Source organism: Lachnellula hyalina, assembly GCF_007821495.1.
Source record: "Lachnellula hyalina strain CBS 185.66 chromosome Unknown contig00103, whole genome shotgun sequence".
NCBI classification, from domain to species: Eukaryota; Fungi; Ascomycota; class Leotiomycetes; order Helotiales; family Lachnaceae; genus Lachnellula; species Lachnellula hyalina.
The window spans coordinates 38,017-58,944 of NW_022157217.1; the positions used below are offsets into that span (position 1 = coordinate 38,017).

Here is a 20,928-nt window from a genome sequence, read left to right on the forward strand (position 1 = left end):
CAAGGTTCTTTCGTCGTAAATCCACTTTGTACCACTCTTACCTAGCCTAGGTGCTCTTATTCTTAGCCACCACTAAACACTAGGTTTCCTCGTTTTACCAGTACTTACACCTACCAAATAAGTACAACAAAACAACAACAATAACTTTCTTTCTGTGCCTGCGCTGCTCAGAGCAGCTCCAACTCACAACACGACACGCCGCGACCATATCTACATCTAGATATAGCCCCCTGAATTCAACACTGAGTCTTTGGCACAAAGGGGCGGCTCTTGCCTACGTCATAATTGTTCGACTACTCAACCTCCACTTTGACACGCACGACCGCCACCAGCCAGCCAGCCAGCACTGTCGGAAATAGAATAGACAACCACAATTCAGATGAGGCACCAGAGGCCAGCCCTACGATTCGCAACGACCAGGAAGGCGACCACCATTCTGGATCAATAAACGGAACGGAACGGAGGAGGGGCAGCCCAGACGACGTGCTATCGGTGTTGGTATGCCTACTCCCAAGTCGCCTCTAGATAGACCATCTTCTTCCCACCACCGAAGACCTGGCGGTTCGCGACGTTCCAGCAGCGAAAAGTCGGTGACCAAGCATGGGATGAAATCTGGGCAGGCTGTCCAAGGCAACACGAAAGACTCCATGTCCGATCCAGTTTCTAGCGCTGCGAAAGCGCCAACCCCAACCCCAACCACAGCACAGACATCGTCAGATAAGAAGGACAAACGAAGCTACGATGCCAATACCGTGAGATGGGCAGAATCGCGTGCAGTTGTGGCCCCTGAATCTTCAGGCGCAGATGTACCACAGGCAGAGACGATACGGGATGAAAGAGGCGGGAACCACAAGGGAAGCGTTGGATCGGGCGGGTCTGCAATACCCAAAAACACCTCGATCGAAGAGTTGGAACGCGTACGAGCCACTGTCAATGCGCACATTCAGTTGAACCAGCAGCGAGACAAATTGTCACGCCATCTAAGCGAAAGGGGGGAGCAACGCAATGATGCACCCCGGGCCACAGGTGGCAAAGCTCGAGTGTCTCCTATAAATGAGGAGACGGCCTTTGGATCGCCATCAATAGAAGAGGCTTTCGCAAGCCCTCCTCCTCTGGGCCCAGAAACTACTTCAACTAGTTCGGCAGCGACCATCCGCGGGGCATCGACACCGGCAGCTGGAACGACTGCTAGAACACCATCGTATCCCTTCCCGTCAATGCGAACACCGAGACAGTTTAGTTACACCGGCCACCGTCCCTTTACCGCGCTTTCTCCAACGGTCAATCCTGCAAATTATGCTGGAGGCTCTTTCGATAGGGTCCAACGTGATTCCGTCATGTCTGCCCCGATAACGCCGGCGTCAACACTGAATTTTCAACCGCCAGGGACATCTCAGCTAAGGGATCCAAACTTTGAGACTCCAAATTTGTATGATATAAGTCTAAGGCTCATGTCAGAGCCCGGTTTAGATTCCTGGTGGACCACTGTTGCCAAGATCATGAGCGACTCTTACAAGGCTGATCGAGTGACTTTAACCATTCCAGCCGATCCTACGGATGTCGAAAACGTGCCATGGGCACAGAAAGCTACTTTCAACATCAATGAAGAGGATGATTTGAGCCTTGGGTACATGGCACACGGAAGCAGTTTCTTGCCCAGTAGCGTTGATACGAACGAAACCTCCAATTCCGAAGATGCCGGAGACTCACCACCTTTGCACTTACCTTCGATTGATTCCCTACGACCGGGCTTATCGAGTAGACATTCCTTCACTGCGTATGAAGATACTAAGCGCGAGCCGATGCCCTTCTCTGAGGCAAGCAAGGGAAGTGCAGCACGTCCAACTATATCCAGAGCGAAGAGTTATGCGACAACTCGACATGACGTACCACCACGCACAGCTACACTCCAAAATGCGAAGCTCAGTCTACAGTCTTTAGAGCATCACTTAGAGTTCGAAGATACCAAGTCCGCTGAGTGGGAGGATTTCGAAGTGGCCCCCAGAGAGGTCCGAGGGAGAGTATTTCCTGTGTTGCAAGCGCTGGATTATGAAGCGGATCCACTGATAGATAATGCTGGTGTTATGAAAGTACTGGATCGTGGAAAGGGTATTGTCTTGACCCGTGATTATCCCTACATTGAAAAGCAAGAATCCGTGGAAGAAAAGAGTGGCGGAAGTGGGAGTGCAAGGCAGCACTCCCAACGGGGTAGGAAATCGAGGACGTCACCCAACGAGCGGCCTAAGAGGGGCAAAACTCCCGATCTAGGTACACGGCTTCAATCTTTTCTTGGCAGTAAAGGCAAGCATCCACATACACGAAGCTTGAGCCGCAGTCAAACGAGTGACAAAGGCAGGAGTATTCCAACTTCTGCTTCGTCACACACGCACGACCAAGATGATGATGCAGTGCCTACAGCAAAATATGAGGAATACGAGCAAGGACCACCATCTCCGTGGTCACAATCACCTGCGCCATCACCTGCTGTCCGAGTTGAAACAGATGAAAATCCATTCTTTGCCAACACGAGTATATATGAGGACACCTTTGACCCAAAAATGACAACTTCAAGAGAGTATTCACAGTCATCTCAGCTTGAAGCTATTGGGATCGATAGGTCTTGGACAGTATTACATATTCCTCTGATGCACCCATTGTTGTCAAAGCCCGTTCATGCCTTTCGACTAGATGCTGCGGCCATGGAACAAAAGTCTGCAGGCCGAGGTAAGCCTACTGATAAGAAAGAGAAGGATAAACCCAAAGAGACGGAATCTGTTTCAGAGAAGCAAACGCCAGTCGCGATTCTATCACTTTTAAGCCCTGTCATTCCATATCCCTCGAACTTGAAACACTCCCTGGATTTCCTTGCGCCACATCTCGCAACGTCATATTCACTCTGCCGCCATCACTCTAATCTACAGACTGAGATTGCTGGTCTTTCGAGAAAGGGTCCGCGACAGGCTGGCTTTGGTGCTGTCGTCTCTGGACGTCGTCATTTGGACGATCGAGTCAACTTTGCCCAGCCTGTATCATCACCAATTGATGATGTTGGATTACAGGTCTCCAGTGGCACTGGAGGTAGTATCACGAGTCCGAGCGACTATTCTGGGATGTCGAGAAGTGCGGCCGGATCGCCTGCGGCTACTCCGGGCTGGGAGCAGACTACTGTCGGCATCCATCGAGACAAGAGACACGGTGGGAGTCCAGGTAATGCCACCGGAGAAAGTTATTTTTCTTCGAGAAGTAGGCCGGCTCTGGGCCGTATAGATACCGGTTCTGCTAGTAGTGTTACTGGGGCACGGCCTTCCAAAGAATCGTCTCCAGCAGACAAGAGGTCCCATCAACACAATCGAAGCATCGAGGGGATTCCCGAAACACACGCTTCTGACTCCAAAGATAACAATGAGCAAGGTGGCAAATCAGATCAAGATGAGGTTCGGTCCTCGACTACAACGCCCAGGCAAGAGATACGTAAGCACCCAGAGCGATCTACCCGCGAGATTCATTCGGAAGCCTCTGAAGCGCGCGAGGCTAGTCCATCTCGACACCAAGCCGAACCGCCAGCTTCTCCTCGCCGCCAGGCCGTACGAATGGCCTCGAGTCAGTCAATTAGAGTGGACCGACCTCACACCCAATTGCATTCTTATGGAGCAGATTTCAGCGCAACCTTTCAGTCCCTGCCGCCCACAACTTCTGTCCAACCAGCAAAACTCCAACCACCCCCCAAGGTACAACCTCGACCAGGGTTAGTGTCGACACCGACAGATATGCCGCCGCCTTCTGATAGGGTCAAAGGACTTATGCTTGATTCATTACCGGCTCATGTTTTCGTGGCAATGCCTCCCACTGGCGAAATTGTTTGGGTCAATAATAGATACTTGACATACCGCGGTCAGACTGTCCAGGACCTATACCAAGATCCTTGGGCTAGCCTGCATCCGGACGAGCGAGACGAATATCTTCAAGCTTGGACTCATGCCGTTCGATCAGGCGAACAATTTTCCAAGCAGGTCCGTATAAAACGGTTTGACGGAAATTACCGCTGGTTTTACACAAGAGCTGTCGGTCATCGGGATCACCGAGGAGTGATTGTCCAATGGTATGGCACACACATGGACATACATGATCAACATCTCGCAGAGGTTAAAGCTGCGCGACAAGAAGAGATTGAAGCTTCCGAGGCGAAGCACCGGCAACTTGCCAATCTTATACCACAAATCACCTTCGCTGCCACTGAAGACGAGGGCATCACATTTGCAAATGAACAGTGGCTATCCTATACAGGGCAAAGCTTTGATGATGCTCTGGGGTTGGGCTTTATGGACTATATACATCCGGAAGATTTGGTCAAGTGCAATATTCCACGTGAACAACCACCAACCCCTCGGCAAGCACCAAAAAAGAAACCAGCTGAAATTAGTCGCGTCTCATCGCACTCATCTTCTACTGGGCAGTCTTCTGGAAAATCATCACTTGTTTCGGATGCACCATCTGAGCCTACAGTCAAAGGAATTCATCAATCTTTGTCCAGAAACAACAGCTCAAGTAGCGGATCACTATACGAGTTTCCTATTGCCGATTTAGCGGAGCTTGCAAGAACTGGCGTGATCAAAGTCACCACAGATAGTGATGGGAGACAATCGTATGAGACGGAAGTACGACTCAGGTCCAAAACTGGCGACTATCGCTGGCATCTTGTGCGCTGCGTCGAGGTGGAGAACATTGCCCTTGGCAGTGGTGATGGGTCGTGGTTCGGCGCTTGTACAGACATTCATGGCCATAAGCTTCTGGAGAAGACATTGAAAGAGACTATGGACATCAAGGCAAGGTTTTTAAGTAACATGTCGCACGAGATCCGAACACCTCTGATTGGCATCTCTGGAATGGTCAATTTCTTGCAAGACACAACTCTCAACGACGAGCAATCAGACTATTGCCAGACCATCAAATCAAGCGCTGATAGTCTTCTAAATATCATTAATGATATTTTAGATCTATCAAAGGTTGATGCTGGCATGATGAAGCTGTCTTATCAGTGGTTCCACACTCGCTCCTTGGTCGAAGAAGTAAATGAGCTTTTGTACTCCCTTGCGATTACCAAGCGCATTGAGATAAACTACATGGTTGATGCAGACGTCCCAGAAATGGTCAAGGGAGATAAGTTTCGCATTCGGCAAGTCTTGTTGAACGTCGTTGGTAACGCGATCAAGTTCACTACTGCTGGCGAGGTCTTCAGCCGCTGTAGAATCTTCAAAGATGCCTCTGTTGGAGAGAACGAAGTTATGCTCGAATATTCCATAATCGATACTGGCAGTGGCTTTACGGAAGAAGAAGCAGAGATGATCTTCAAGCCTTTCAGTCAAATTGATGGAAGCAGTACTCGTACGCATGGTGGAACTGGCCTGGGACTTGTTATATCTAGACAGCTTGTTGAGCTACATGGTGGCAAGATGGAAGGCACTTCTGTTCCTGAGGAAGGCTCAACTTTTACCTTCACAGCAAAGTTTAGCTTGCCAACCGAAGAAGACCATCCCGAGCCTCCATCTACACCAATGATGAGCCGGGATATATCATCCCGAGCATCTGTCCAATCGTTAGCCTCAAAGGATCCGGCTACTGCTGCTCAAGTTCTCAAACAAGCAAGCTCCATTGGTGTAATACCTGACGCTCAACTCACTCAATCACCTGCGACTCTCAGCCCCAAAACAGAGTCGAGTATCAACTCGCCAGCGGTATCTTCTAGCAGCTCTGTGCCTTCGGTCCGCTCAAATCGCTCGTATGCTACTCATAGGTCTTCTAGCTCTTCTGTCGCACAGAGTCTTGCTCACTTTAGTCAAGCTACGAGGCCTGGATCTACCGAGCTTGCGCAAATGAAGCTAGCGCTTCCTGAGAAGCAATCCTCTACTTCTTCAGCGCCGGCCTGGGCACAGATTGGAGCTGAACCAGGCGGTATGACACCAACACCAACAAGTGGAGCTTCTAGACGAAATAGCCCTTCTCTTTCTGGTCTTAAACATTTCCGGCCGCCGATGTATTCGATCCTGATCATCTGCCCGCAGAAACATAGTCGTGAAGCCACGACTCAACACATCGAGATGACCTTACCCAAGGATATCCCTCATCAAATCACAGCTTTGGGAAGTGTAGCTGAAGCCCAAGAGATGATTGGTGGCGACGATCCTGTGATTTTCACACATATTGTCCTCAATCTTGGATTTAATGAAGAGATCGTGACACTAATTGACAACATCTTCGCATCTGTCTCCCTGCCGCAAACATCAGTCATTGTCCTCTCCAACCCAGTCCAACGCCAAGAAATTATCAGGATGGCTACTGATTATGATTACGACCAACTGGCCAAAGATAACCGCCTGACGTTTGTCTTCAAGCCTGTCAAGCCTTCCCGCTTTGCTGTCATCTTCGATCCCGACCATGAGCGTAATCTTAGCACTGACCGGAACCGCTCCACGGCGCAACAGCAAGTGGCAGACCAAAAACAGAGTTATCTTGACGTGACACAGCGACTGGGAAACAAGGGTCTCATGGTGCTTTTGGTGGAAGATAATTTGGTGAACCAAAAGGTCCTACTGAAATTCCTCTCGAAGATCGGTATCGCAGTCGAAGTTGCTCTGGATGGTGTCGAATGCGTCAATATGGTTTTCTCACGCCCGCATGAGTTCTACTCTCTCATCCTGGTATTCTCTTCCCTTCTCATCTTACCGTTTTCAGGTTTGCTAAGCAAAGTAGTGCGATCTCCACATGCCGAACAAGGACGGCTATGAAACTTGCCGCGAGATTCGAGCATGGGAAAAAGAGAATGGCCATCCCCGAATGCCGATCATCGCGCTCAGCGCAAATGTGATGGCGGACGTGATGGAAAGATGCGTACAAGCTGGGTTCAACAATTATGTGACGAAACCGGTAGATTTCCAGGCGTTGAGTGGAACCATGGGTGACTTACTTGATCCGCTTTCTGGTTGATGCATTTTGCACCGGCGTTAGGGTTATGAAAGGTGTATATTATTCATGTATTGTATCATTTGGATTGTGCGGCTCGGTGACCTGTTTTGAGAGCGGGGCAGGTGATTGATAATGGTTTGCGCACCTGAACATCCAGCGAGCAAGCGTGCATAGGTGGGCGTTTTTTTAGGTGATGATTAATGAGGGAAGAAGAAATATTGTGTACTTCAGATGATCGTAATGGATAAGACATTAACATTCTAACTTGGGAACAAGACGACGAAATCCTGTGAGGCTGTGGATGTTCATGGGGAACCTATATCAAGGCTTTTATGACAAGGCTTGGCAAGCATCAGCCTTATACTACAGCTCCACCTCCTTCCAGATTCGACATGGATTATTTAGAATGATGCGACAAAAAAAGACGTTTGCTCACTCAACCTTGTGTTCATTGCTTTGATCCTAACAGAGCTGTGTAATTATCTCGAATGCCTCGTGAGTTCAAGCGTAACGTGACTAATGTTGACTTGGTCTTCTCCTCAGCAACAGATCGTTGCTACCTTCACGAAGCGGTACTGTTTTGCAAATTGAATGTAAACAACTATTCCTGCCATTGTTATGGTCGTCACCCACCTAGCTGGGATATAACTCGAGTGTATTCACAGAGCCGCAATGCAGTACCTTATCCACCGACGCAAGGCAAAAGAAATAAGTAAAAGAGTCGAAAGTCCATATCATTCAAGTCGCTAGGACTTGATATTACACCGAAAAATTAAATACCTAATCAGTTATATAGTTATATTACAAAATTACCAAGTAAACCCACCCCTCCTCCTTACCGTTGCAGATTCACCTGGACGTCGTCCTGAACGCGAGGCTACAGCCGTGTGAGACAGCAGCGCTAATGCGTTCACGATGGCCCGTGCGCATTCAATATTTGAGGCCTCGACAATGCATCATCCTCAACTTCCCTTCTTCAGGCAGTCCCCATTTCCAACTTGTCTTTCCACGTTCCCGACAACTCTTGCAAGCACTTCAATTGTCTTTCGCATCACATTGCTGAACTCGTACATACACACACATACAGTTGCACTTGTCTAGAACAACCTTTCCCCCATTCAAGCCATCATTCAATCCATCGATCAATCTATCAATCCCCCAAAGGCGTCACCGGCATCATGTCAGGACGTGCTTTGCGCTCCCGTGGGGCCGCCGCGGCTGCACCTTCTGCAGACCCTCCCAAGAAGAGAGCGTCGCGCAAGAAGAAACAAGCTTTGAACGACGCACTTGCTATGTCCGTAGAGGGCACCGACGACCAGACTCCTATGACTTCAGAAACCGAATCAGAGATCCAAGCTTCGGCGGATACTCAGACTCGCTCCCCCTCACCTTCCAACCAACTCCAACCACAACAACCGATGCAGACTATGAGTCGACGAACTACGCGCTCAATGTCTCGCGAAGTTTCTCCGTCCATCGCGACCTCTTCAGCGCCTACGAAGAAGGTCAAGAAGACCAGTATCGCACGCGTCACTACTACAAAATCCTCAAATGGCAGCACTACCTCCAACCGACGTCGGAAGATTGCACCAGATAACAATGGCAAGAACAAGCGCAAGGCGGACGATTCTGCCTCCGAGCAAGATCTCGATTCCGATCCAGACACCAGTTCGCGCCCTGTCAAGCGTGTCCGCCGCGAACTATCTGCCGCAACCGCACCATTCTCGCCTATTCCCGAAGCAGAGGAGGAAGAGGATATTGCTCCACAATCTATGGAACATTCACCCAAATTCGGTGCACCAAAGCCCGAGGCCAAGACACCGGAGGAGATTGTTTCATCATTCATGGAACATTCACCTGAAGTTGAGGCAGCGGGGGATGTCCAACAACCAATTATGGAAGATTCTCCTGAACCTTCGCAGCGATCTCTAACCCCAACACCAGCCCCACTTACCCCATCCCCAATTGTTCTACAAGCTATGGAGCATTCTCCAGAGGCCGAGGAACCTGAGGATGATGCTGCTGCTAGGACTACTAGTGGATCCAGAGAAGAAAGTGCTGAGATTCTCGAAAATGCATCACACCCCATGGAACACTCTTCAGAGGCTGAGGAACCCGAGGCTGCTGCTAGAACTTCTGGCAGGTCAAGGGAAGAGAGCGTTGAGATTCTCGAAAATGTTTCACACTCCATGAAACATTCTCCTCAAGCTCCACAGGAGAGTATGAAATGCCCATCTAATTTTCTCGTCTACTTTCCAGCGACGTCCATCAGACCAGAGTTAATTATATCAGATCCTACCATTGCAGATGAGCTGTACAAGAGGGCCGAAGAGCTTTCTCTGCCTCCTCAATTCTCTCAACCTCCTGCTACTCCCTCGCCCATCAGAGTGGAGCCAGTGAGAGGATTCTTCACCTCTGCCGTCGACAGAGTTGTGGGCTTAGTTGCATCCCCCTTCAAATTCATGAGTCGTCAAGACCAAAACGCTGCTGATGCAGTTATTACTAATAACAATGAGGCAGACACACCCCAAGACATAGCCCAAGATATACCTCAGCACATCCCCCAGGACACACCACGCAACACCTCTATGTTCACTTATCGAGAACCTCACAACCTCAAATTCGACAAGCCAATTGAGACTCCCTCCAGAGCTCCGCGACGCCGAAGAGTACCTGGAGAAGGAAGCCAGTCGGTTGGACCAAAGAGAAATTACCAACGACCTCAGACTCATTTTCCTAAGCTTTCTTGTCCCAAGCCCATCAACCCGAAACCACAGTTGACGTCACCTTTCCGGAGCGCAGCAGTTGGCAGATCGCAATCCGAGGCAGTTAGACATGATGAGCCTTCTACATCTGAACCAATGGAGACCGACCAAGAGCAATCTGCTCGGCCCAACCAAGAGCGAATGAGTCGCATCTCTCGCGCAGCAGGTGGTAGATCCCGTTTCGGGGCAGAAAGACATGATGTGGTTTCCACACCTCAACCTATAGAGACCCAACAAGAGCGAGTTGATCGACTCAGCGAAGAACGAAAGAATCGCCTCAAGCAAGTTCGGGCGAGACTTGATGCGATGACTCCTACGGAGAAGGCTCTTCACGACCAAAAAATTAACGAACTTGCGAAGAAGATGGAGGATAGACAGCGAAGGATGAATGATGTTTTTGCTGCCGAAGAGTCACGAAAGCGACAAGCTCACTCGGCTTTCCCTGATATCGATGAGAAAAGTTCATCATCTAAAAAGCGAAAGACAAGAGTTGGCTATCGCGCTCCATCCCCAAACGACAGCTCCTCTGATGAAGAGGGAGACTCAACACCGAAGAAGAATCTCACATCCTCTTCCACCACACCCATTGCAGGAGGCGGTTCACCGATGGATCTTGATTCTCCTTCCATATTGGGCCATCCACTTCCCGCTGAACTCGCTCACCCTTTTGACCGCGGTCACAATGCGCTTTACTTCAGACAGCTCGAGTTGATCCAAGCGGGGATGACTGAGGAGGAACGAAAGCAGGACAACGAATTCATGAAGCTGGATTGGGTTTATTGGAAGTTAATCCATCTTTACTACTCCACCATGAAGGAAGAGGAAGATGAAGAGGCTTGGGCGTATGAGTATGCACGTCTAAAGAGGGAGCCTTGGGCTACTGAGGATGGCATAGCTTCCAAGAAACCTGCGTATATGGCGAAGGAGAAATCCAGGCGAGAGAAGCTCCAGCTCGCGGATATTGAGAGACGCAAGGAGAAACTTGGAGAAAAGGATCCATACAACATCTTCTTGAAGGCGAAGCAGCTGGAGGAGGCCAAGGAGCAAGAGGCTCGGGATCTTGACGCCGCCAAAAACAAAGTCGTCGAGGATGAGGATGATTATGAGGATCAGGATGAGGATGACTTCGCTCCAAAGGGAAAAGTAAAGGGAAAATACGTATTGGATTACGATCTGTTTAGTGATTCAGATTCAGATGAAGAACAAGAAGGAGAAGAGGAACCAGCAACTACAGCTGAACAGACGGTCAACAATTCGGCTGCAACCCCACCACCTCCTCCTCGTCCCAGCAACGCACAGCTTCCACCAGCAGGTATTGGCATGGCCGCTTTCCAGAAGTATAAGCCAGCCGTGCCAAGCAAGCTTCGGCATGTAGAGGAGATGTCGCCCCTTCAAATTGAGAAGGAGAAGGCGAAGCGCGAGAGTATGGGCAAGCAGAATATGGGCAAGGAGAATCAGCTTGATTTGCGCCAGATTTTCATGGACGCTCACCCAAAGTACCTGGCGCGAATGGCTGCCGATGGTGACATTGAATTTGTCGGCGAGGACGAGGAGATCGCGGAGGAAATGGCGAAATGGATGTAATGAAAATTGTTGGCGAGGACGAGGAGCTCGCGGACGAAATGTCTAGATGGGTGTGAGTATATAATAGTCGGTTTGGAGTACATAGCATCGGCGTTGTTGGATTACGGATTATGGAAAAGTCTTACCCCGGGTGGGAGAGACATTGTAGTATACCTAGCATTTGCATCATCGGGCAGGCAACCCTGAAAATACTGCCCCATTACGAAGTACGAACAACGAATATATGATTATTAAAAACATACCCTTTTGCAATGCAATGCCTTGGTGACTGTGAGACCTTGACTTTACTTTGCTATTGTCGTCGACGAGTGTTGACTTGCTTCCAACTCCTCATATCCGCCACATTAGATCTGCATTGGGAATACTTCAGGTCGTATCGGATTTTTTGATCCCTTCTTCGCTATGAGCAGCGCCTAGAATCGACATTCGGAATTCTTCACATCACATAGGTTTTTCAATTTAAAAAAAAGAGGGTGGATCGGCAGCTTTACGAGAGCGTTCTCAGGAGCGTCGTGTACACCCAATGCGGATGGCATGAACGCACACACGTCCAGATAAGCGCGTTCGTTCTAGCATTCCTGGGATTTCAAATGGGGCGAGTCTTCTACTTCTTGATTTTGGGTTGCTGTGCCTGTCCTATCTAGAATACCTACTCTTGTTGGCCATTTCTAGTAGTGCGGATATTCTAATTGTTATGCATTCTTACCCTAGATTTTGTTCTTAGATCTTTGCTCATCATGACCTTGTCATCATCGTCCACCTTTACCAGGCTTCTCCTAGTGTATTTGGTAATGATTCAATGAAGCTGAGACTTGGGTATGTATTGGCAAGTAAGACAACTAGTACGGTAGTGGCAAATACAGAGCTTAAATCAGAAATCTGTATTGCACAAAGCGCTTGGGTTGTTTGGTTGTTTTCAGTGAACACTTGCAAGACTAGTTTTACCATCACCTCCCATTATATTTCGATTTCTGCATAGTCTGCTTTGTGCTCTCGATCTGAAAATCGTCTTCATAGTGGTCCCGAGATATTCTACTACTACCGGTCCCTGCCTTATTCTCTATTTCATCACTCGGGGTATCTAGCAACCGCTCAGAATTAAAGTAGGTATCGTGTAGTACAGCACGCGCGTCAATCTCATAATATAGTTTTTTTTCTTTGCTAGAGAGAACAAAATAATTATCGTCATCGCATGTTCAGTTGTCAGTTGCTAGCATCATTTTCAACTTGCTCCCGAATCAGGTCGACAGCTCCAGGTGTCTGAACCCACGAATCGTACGTACAGGTGACGCGCAAGTAGAAATAGTAGCAAAGGATGTTGATTAAAAAATTCATTCCATTTTCATGTGACGCTTCATTCATAATTATTCACTAAGCCTCCCACCCACCCATCCATCCATCTTAGCCTGTCTACATAGACAACGCACTATACAACGCCAAACGCCTCATAATCTCCAACATCACCTCAAGCACCACTGCGATAAATCTGCGCTCCCTGGTTCCGAATCGTAATCGTATCCCTCCTCTGCAACACCGTAATCGCTCTAGCCAAAGCTTGTTCACTGTACCCCTTGCCCTCACAAATCTCCCTCTTCAGCGTCGCCAAACTCGTGGACCATCCAATAGGCAGTCTCCTTTTCAACTCATCTTCCAATTTATTAACTTCGTCGTTAAGTTCTTTGCTACCTTGCCCGCTACCCATAGTAACAGCGTCCATGGTTGATGCGAGGAAGAGGCGGATGGCTTCGTCGACGTGCTGCTCTGTGGCGATGGGGGAGAGGGAGAGCTTGGCAAGAGATTCGGTGATACGGATTATGGCTTCCAGTTGACGGACTGTGATGGGGATTGAGGAGCGGGCGTTAGCTTCGAGCTCGGCAGTGTGGACTTGTTTGCGGATGGAGACGAAGTGGGAGGAAAGTTTTTCGGCGGCTTCAGGCGCGAGACGGGGAGCGCAGCGGCTGGTTTTGTTAGTTTTATGGCTTTAAGAAGGGGATAGGCAAGCTTACGATTTGCAGTAACTGATGTATCGCTTCATCTTGTCTACAGGAATTTCAGACTCTGCTTGTTCTTCAGCACCGTGACCTCCTTTGTGAATATTCATCACATGTTTGGCAATGGTCTCGTCTCTGTTCCGATCGTGATCATCCTTGACGATGAAGATCATGTCGAATCTGGAAAGAATGGTCGTCTGGAAATCTATATTCTCTCCTGGTGTCTTTAGATCATCGTAACGTCCAAATATGGGGTTGGCTGCTGCGAGAACAGAAGTACGGGCATTCAGAATCGTAGTGATACCAGCTTTAGCAATAGAAATCGTCTGTTGCTCCATAGCTTCGTGGATGGCGACTCTGTCTTCGTCTCGCATCTTATCGAACTCGTCAATACAGACCACTCCTCCATCGGCCAAAACCATGGCTCCTCCTTCGAGGTAGAATTCCCGTGTTGTGTGGTCACGCTGAACGGAAGCCGTCAGACCAGCTGCAGAGGATCCTTTTCCAGACGTGTATATAGCAATTGGAGCAACTTTCTCGACGAATTTTAGCAATTGAGATTTTGCCGTACCAGGGTCACCAAGCAGAAGGACGTTGATATCTCCACGGAGCTTCATACCATCTGGCAGAATCTTCTTCGATCCACCGAGAAGTAGACAAGCAATGGCTTTCTTAATATCCACATTTCCATAGATGGAAGGTGCTATACAGCTCGCAAAGACAGTGTAAAGGTCAGGTCGCCTGCTCATCTCCAAAAACTCTTGTTCCTCCTCTTCTGAGAATATCGCATTTCCTTTCGCGGTGTGGTCTACATCGCTGTGGATTCCAACTGCTCGTAGGTACGGAGTTCTGATAGCCACCGCTGATGTAGTGGAAGAGCCCTTCGACTGTTTATTTTGATAGATCGAGAAAATCCCGGTGATTGTGCATCTCGATCCCGGAACAACTCGATTTGTAAGGTATCGATCTGTAGAAATGAGCACATGTCTTGGCAACTCTCCTACGGGGACTTGATCTGGAGCCTCCTGAAGCTTGATAATCTGTTGGTCGACAAACTGACTACTCTCGTGTACAACAACATATGGATCCATAGGACAACGATCCTCTCCAGGCATTGTTTGCCTATCGCATAGTCTTGGGAGAGAGACACCGGCAAAGCCACCAGCGACGGGCAGAGTCTTCGTTTGATGACAATTTCGGCATTGGATGTGGAGTGCCGTAGCTTTTGAGGATAAGACAGAAGCGCCAATTACGATTCCGGGTACTCGAACGAGCCTTGAGATTGTGAGTGCGTCGAGATTTCGGATTGAGATATCGCCAGCTGAAGAATGGAGGAGTAGTTGGTGCTCAGGGATGACGACGTCTTTGTCAGAGGGGTACACAATGCGATGGGTACATTTCTTTAATGCGCTCTCAAACTTTGCCTGATTAGTATCGAAGGGATGAAATAGATCGGTTTTACTTACAAGTGGGATAATCTCAGCGGGCTCCGTGACGAGTCTGTGTGCAAGTTCTTCGTTGAAGGAGATAAGATGCCCAACGTCAACATCGCAGTAATATTGCTTCAGAAGGACATTCTCGCGGATTTGGTCTCTGCACCAATATTAGCTACACCTCCCTCAGTCGCTCGAAGAACAAATACCTGTAAATAAAGACATTTTCAAGGCGGAACTGCAGGATAAATTGCTCGAGCTGTACCTGGACTTGGCCGCGAGTATCTTCATTGTCGTACTCGGGGGGCAAAACACTCAGAGAGTACACTGATTGCCTATCCATATTGCCTCGTAGTAGTCGGATTGAGTATGGGAATTTACGGTGTGTTGTAGACTTGGATTTGGAGATGGAATTGAGCGCTTAAACTTCGACGGACGCGTTTTGATAATTCAACCGCGACGCGCCTTAGCGTGAGCTGCTTTAAAGTGGTTGCAGGTGCATTAGCATCGGATTCCAGAGGCTGACAGCCACAGCCAATCACATGCTTCTTTTCGAATGCATTTGGACGGACGAGAGTAAAGGCTGAAAGGAGTGAGTCCCGGGGACTTGTAACTATTCAACAGCACAACGATAATAATGCCCTCTACACGAAGCTACGAATAACTCGAACCTGCGCCTGCTTTTCCGCCCAGCAATGATACCCCGATACCGAATCAGCGACCGTCAACAAAACATTGAGTGTTCCGGCCTTCGTGGCCCTTGCGAAGAGAGCGATTTACTGCCTTGTATCGAAGCAACCACCGCCCGTTACACCGAGACTTTCGGTTCCATTTGTGTGGTTGTGGGGGAGGTTGGAGAGTTGACAAGCACAGCAGCAGTGTGAGACTGAACGTGCTAGGAAGATAATCTTTAATCATGGCCTCTCTGACGCCACGCCAGTCCGTAGACGTGGACAGCTTCTCTTCCAGCTCACCCAACCTCTTCTCGAAAAGCGAATACCCATTTCCCAGGTTGGTAGCATTGCAAATGGCGAGGGGTGTGGTGCTGACAGTTGACAGACCTGGTTCGAGTAGTAGCAATAGATATCAACCACGGAGAGGCTCAACCGCAAGTTCAATACACTCAATAGGAGGCACATTAGACACTGCATCAAATTGGCATGGACTGAGCGAATCAGGGCAGAATGGTAAACATGTTGGGCTCCGAAGAGTTTACAGTCTAATTCGTTATAGCTATATCTACTCTACTACAACCCCCCATCGTCCGGACTGGTCTTATTCCGCACACCTCGGCGCCGGCATCGAGCGCACACAAGCCACCAACTGCCCGAGACATCCCACCTGTGACGCTCACCAATATACCTACCGTGGATCCGTCCGAATTCAAGCCCTATTTGTCGCAGGTAGGGGCTCTGTATGACGCGCTTCAGAGGGCCAAAGAAAATGCGGAAGAAGGCGGAACCCAATTGCTCAGGAAGGGTAATCAAACGGATGACTTTGCAGATCTCTTGGATCCAGAGAGACGGTTATCTAGTCGGCCAAATCTTTCGAAACGATCTTCACTAGCCTCTTTAGCATCGTCTATTGAGACGCCCTCGGTGACTCGAAGGAGATTAAGCGGAGGCAAGCGAATGATACATGCCCCGACCCCTTTGTCAACGATACCCCCCGTCTACTTCGAAGAAGACTTTCACCTGGAGAATCCACGTACGTTTGATGTCGTTAGTGAACGTTCAGAAGTTGTAAAGCCAGCGCCGGGGACTCCTGATGAACGCAAGGCTCAAAACGGCGCTGCCACTGGTCCTCGGAAAGCTTTGGCAACTAATGCCATTCTCCAAGAGAAACTATCGTGGTATATGGATACAATTGAAGTACACCTTATAGCATCGATTTCGACTGCCTCTACATCCTTTTTCGCCGCCCTTGGGGAGTTAAGAGAGCTTCATTCTGAAGCAGCCGACTCTGTGAGTCGAATAAAAGCGTTACGGAAGGAATTGAAAGAGCTTGATGAGGACATGGCTATTGGCGGACTGGATATTGTTAACAAGAAACGGAGGAGAGAGAATATAAAACAACTAGGGGATGCGGTCCATCAGTTGAAACGAGTGGTCGAAACTTTGGCAACATGTGAGTCCCTGGTTGACAGTGGCGAAGTTGAGAAAGCGTTGGATGCCATGGATGGCTTAGAAAAACTCATCGCTGGTGAAGAGCAAGGAATGAGATCGGAGTATGGCGCTATCCAGTTTCGAGATCTCAGGGGTGCAACCGCATTACAAGGAGTCACAAACGACCTCGATGTTCTTCGATCTCGTATTGGCAAAACATTCGAGTCGAGATTCCTTCATACTCTACTTGGGGATCTCCGGCGTCATGTAGAATCGGTTTCTAACCCGGATATATTACAACGATGGAGTAGCGCATCAAAACGATCGCGAGGGGGGCATAATCGGGAGCCATCAATATACCCTTCTTATTTAGCGATGGGTGAAGATTTTAGACCTGAGTTGCAGTCAATCCTCAACGGTCTACATCGCGCACGGCATACTTCTCCCGCAACCGCTGCATATCGAGAGTCAGTACTGCGCGAAGTTCGAAACATCATCCGTCGGCCACTGCCAGCTTCGAATGATGATGACGCTACCTCCATGATGTCGACTTCTACGATTGGCGGAGGCCAACAAAAGTCGCAGCAGGAGAAGTCGACGATCCTAGCACGTAATTTAAGAGCATTAGACCCTGAAGATGCTGAAGAACTACTCAAAAAAGTATACATTGGCGTTGGCGAGACCTTGAGGCGACTTGGCTTTCAAGTCAAGATATTATTGGATGTTACCAGTACTCTTGGGGATCCTTCACCTCCTGCGGGCATGAAATCTCCCCCACGAAGTCCCAATATCGCTGCTCTTGATGGCCGACTGAAGCAAAACTCAACTCAGCAAATACAGGAAGAGATGCACCTAACCCTGGATATGTCGAATCTTCTAGGACAAGCTGTCGATATAGCACAAGACAAAATCGTGAAAGTATTGCGTGTACGATCAGAGCAGAGTATACATCTTCCAGTTGAAAAGTTCTTGAGATACTTCAATCTAAACCTTCTTTTTGCAAATGAATGCGAGGCAGTTTCCGGAAGAAGCGGTACGGCGCTGAAGAACGTTGTCAATGGTCATATTAAAGACTTCGTCCACCAACTTGGCGATTCTGAGAAACAGGCATTAGCTACTGGTATGGAAACTGATCCATGGAATGCAAGTGACTTCACAGACTCTGATAAAGAAGAGTTGTCGCGGATCCTTTCGGCAAGTACCCAGGACGCAGAAGCTTGGAGTACAGGCAGCAACATATGGCTCCCGCCTGAGAATCCACCTACGAGTACCCTAGCAGTCCCGTCTTCTGCTCAAACGAACGGAACATCTGGGACCTCAACGCCATCTTCCACTCCCGCCAAGCCTACAATACGCCCTGCAATCATCGAAGGTGAAACCTTCCTGCTCCCTATGTCTGCCATCTCCTGTCTCCATGGCATATCCACCTTCCTGCACCTGAATACCGGTATCCCATCCATGACGAATGAGATTGCAGCATCAATCCTCTCCTACCTATCAACCTTTAATTCTCGTTGTACACAACTTATCCTAGGTGCCGGTGCAACTCGCTCGGCAGCTAGCCTAAAGAATATCACGACCAAACACCTAGCTCTAGCAGCACAAGCTGTGTCCTTTATCAGCAGTCTAATTCCCCACATCCGCGAATTCGTACGTCGACATGCTGGATTAAACACCAGCATCTCAAACCTAATGGGCGAGTTCGACAAAGTGCGACGCGCATACTTAGAACATCAACAGTCGATCTATGACAAGCTCGTTGATATCATGGCCGGTCGTGCAGCTGCACATACCAAAGCTATGAAGCTGATCGATTGGGAGATCGCAGGCAAAGATGGCGTCAATGCATATATGGAGACTCTGACCAAGGAGACGAGGACTCTGCATAGGGTGCTGAGTAATTATCTGCCGGCGATTACGGTGCAGGGGATTATGGAGCCCGTGTTTAAGAGTTATAAAGAGCAACTAGGAAAGTCGCTTGAAGATGTGTCGCTGGGGAGCGAGGCTGCTCAATCTAGGTGTGTATATTTCCAAGCTCATGTCAATATTTTCTTATTAATGGTCTCATAGGATGCTTCGTGATGCGGAACACTTCAAAGCGAGAATAGGCGGTTTAGACGGCGCGGGCGATACAGGAGATTTCGTCGTCAATCTTGTGAAAAATAAGAACGTCCCAAAGCCCAAAACGCCTTCACCCCCACCTGTAAAAGAGGAAGCTGCGACAAATGGCACGATACCTACCCCTGAAACTAGTGGGAATGGGAAGGGGGGTGAGAAAGCCAACGATGAAAAAGCTCCTGAATAGACAGGTTAATTTCTAGGGGTATGTAGAATAATCCAGGGTATATCCCGCCACACATACTTGGCTTCTTCATTCATCTACTCTAGACCAGGCCTCAGGTCATGTCAGCCCTTTCACATTCCCTCAAACCCCCTGTCAATAAAGTATCGGTCGGATCTTCCCATTCGCCCTCTCGAGCAATCTCACCGACAATAATTCCCCGTAAACCCTTCTAACCCACCACCAACTTCCTCGTCGCAGCCGGATCAACAATCTCCTCCACCCCATACGCATTCGTCGTCCTCACTGGATTCATCAGCCTCCCGTACTCATCCCCTATCTCTATCAGGTGTCCTCCCTCTCCTCGTCCCCTACTCCTCCCAGTTCCGCCGCATAACCAACCTCAATACGCCCCTCTAAAGGCAAAGATCCCCATTCTCCACTCAGCCACGCGATACGCATACGCGGGTCCCGACAGTCCAGCATTATCCCGCCTGCAACGCCGTGTACACACCTGGTTATGACGGAGAATACGGGAATGGTGGTGGAGTAATATGTTGTGGCGAATGCGATACAATGCCATGTCTCACGGTTGCTGTCCGCTCTGTGTGAGTGCCGATTTCGTACCCTCGCACGTCTACGAATTGCAGGATGGGGATATTGAAGATGTCGTCTGGTTAGAGGATTTTGGTGTGTTTGGATGGGAGGGGTGGATGGGATTGTATGGGGTAGGCAATTATATATAACTAAATATAATAATATCTATATTTACTAATTAATTATAAAAATTAGGATAGAAAGATCCTAAAATCCTGAGTGCTGGAGTGTAGTTTTCGTCCACCTTACCTGCCACAACTTCCTATAATGCAGCCACACCTTCAACCCACAACGCGAGTCTCCCACATAATGCTTTAATTTACTTGAAGATAAGTTTCCTTATTTTGAGTTCAGTGTTTGATATAGCTTGAACAAGGATAGTTTCAAGTTATTACATCATATTCACTTGTCTAGACACTAGTCTCAAAAACTAGTTGAACGCGTACACTAGGTAGTATTATATAGCTTCATGTATGAATGAGTACTGGTAAGCTAATTTAACAAATGTGCTAGAAGGCGTAAAAATGTCTTCCCATCCCACAGCTGGAATCTTTTCTTTTCGTTCTGCAAAAACCTTTCTGCATATCCAGTCAGTCACAATGAATATTCAAATTTCCAGTGACAACCCCATCGCTGATCTCGACGGTCTGCGTCGTGAGCTGCAACACCTCCAAGCACTCCAAGCCCAAACATTATTGGGCGACTTCCCAGAGTGCTACTTGCTTTACACCGAACTCGGAATGGATTTCGATGATACACAAGAAGCTATCCTCGACGACCTTCTTGACAAGATCACCGAAAGTCACACGAAAATAAACAGCAATGAAGACTTCATCGAAGAAACAACTCCTACAACTTTACCCCGCAAAAACCCCGGAAAGAATGTCAGTGTCACTTTTGATTCTGACACCAAGATAGTTGATGGAGGACGGAAAGCCAAGAGAACCCGTCGGGACAAGAAGGAGAAGGACACCCGTCGAGTATTAACGGCCAAAGAAGCTTTCCTTGCCTACCTTGCGAGGGAAGCCTCAAAGACGAATATGGAAGCCAACGTGCCATGTACTCCTGTTCTCTCAACCTAATTTCGCCCAGAAATCGGAAACACGAAAATCAAAAGATTAATTACCCACTAAGCAGCCATAGCCTGCTTGTTAGGAGAACCAACATGTCAGGCGTTCTTTGCACGACTACGTTGTTCACCATGGGTCATTA

The 20,928-nt window shown here is 48.6% G+C and overlaps 3 protein-coding genes across 3 annotated transcripts; 2 read left to right on the plus strand and 1 right to left on the minus strand.

Annotated features, from left to right (window-relative positions):
• Nucleotides 1–500: 500 nt before the first annotated feature.
• Nucleotides 501–6,981, plus strand: mak1 (Peroxide stress-activated histidine kinase; the record flags this gene model as incomplete). Its single annotated transcript, XM_031151034.1, has 2 exons — nucleotides 501–6,695; nucleotides 6,748–6,981. 2 exons carry the CDS (start codon nucleotides 501–503, stop codon nucleotides 6,979–6,981), a joined length of 6,429 nt encoding a protein of 2,142 aa, XP_031003981.1.
• Nucleotides 6,982–12,774: 5,793 nt separating this feature from the next.
• On the minus strand, nucleotides 12,775–15,076 carry mcm5 (DNA replication licensing factor; the record flags this gene model as incomplete). The annotated part of the gene is made up of 4 exons (XM_031151035.1): nucleotides 12,775–13,267; nucleotides 13,316–14,718; nucleotides 14,767–14,893; nucleotides 14,943–15,076. The coding sequence occupies 4 exons, from the start codon at nucleotides 15,074–15,076 to the stop codon at nucleotides 12,775–12,777; spliced, it is 2,157 nt and encodes a 718-aa protein (XP_031003980.1).
• A 573-nt stretch (nucleotides 15,077–15,649) lies between these two features.
• VPS54 (Vacuolar protein sorting-associated protein 54-like) lies at nucleotides 15,650–19,143 on the plus strand (the record flags this gene model as incomplete). The annotated part of the gene is made up of 3 exons (XM_031151036.1): nucleotides 15,650–15,920; nucleotides 15,967–18,856; nucleotides 18,909–19,143. The coding sequence occupies 3 exons, from the start codon at nucleotides 15,650–15,652 to the stop codon at nucleotides 19,141–19,143; spliced, it is 3,396 nt and encodes a 1,131-aa protein (XP_031003983.1).
• Between the last annotated feature and the right edge of the window lie 1,785 nt (nucleotides 19,144–20,928).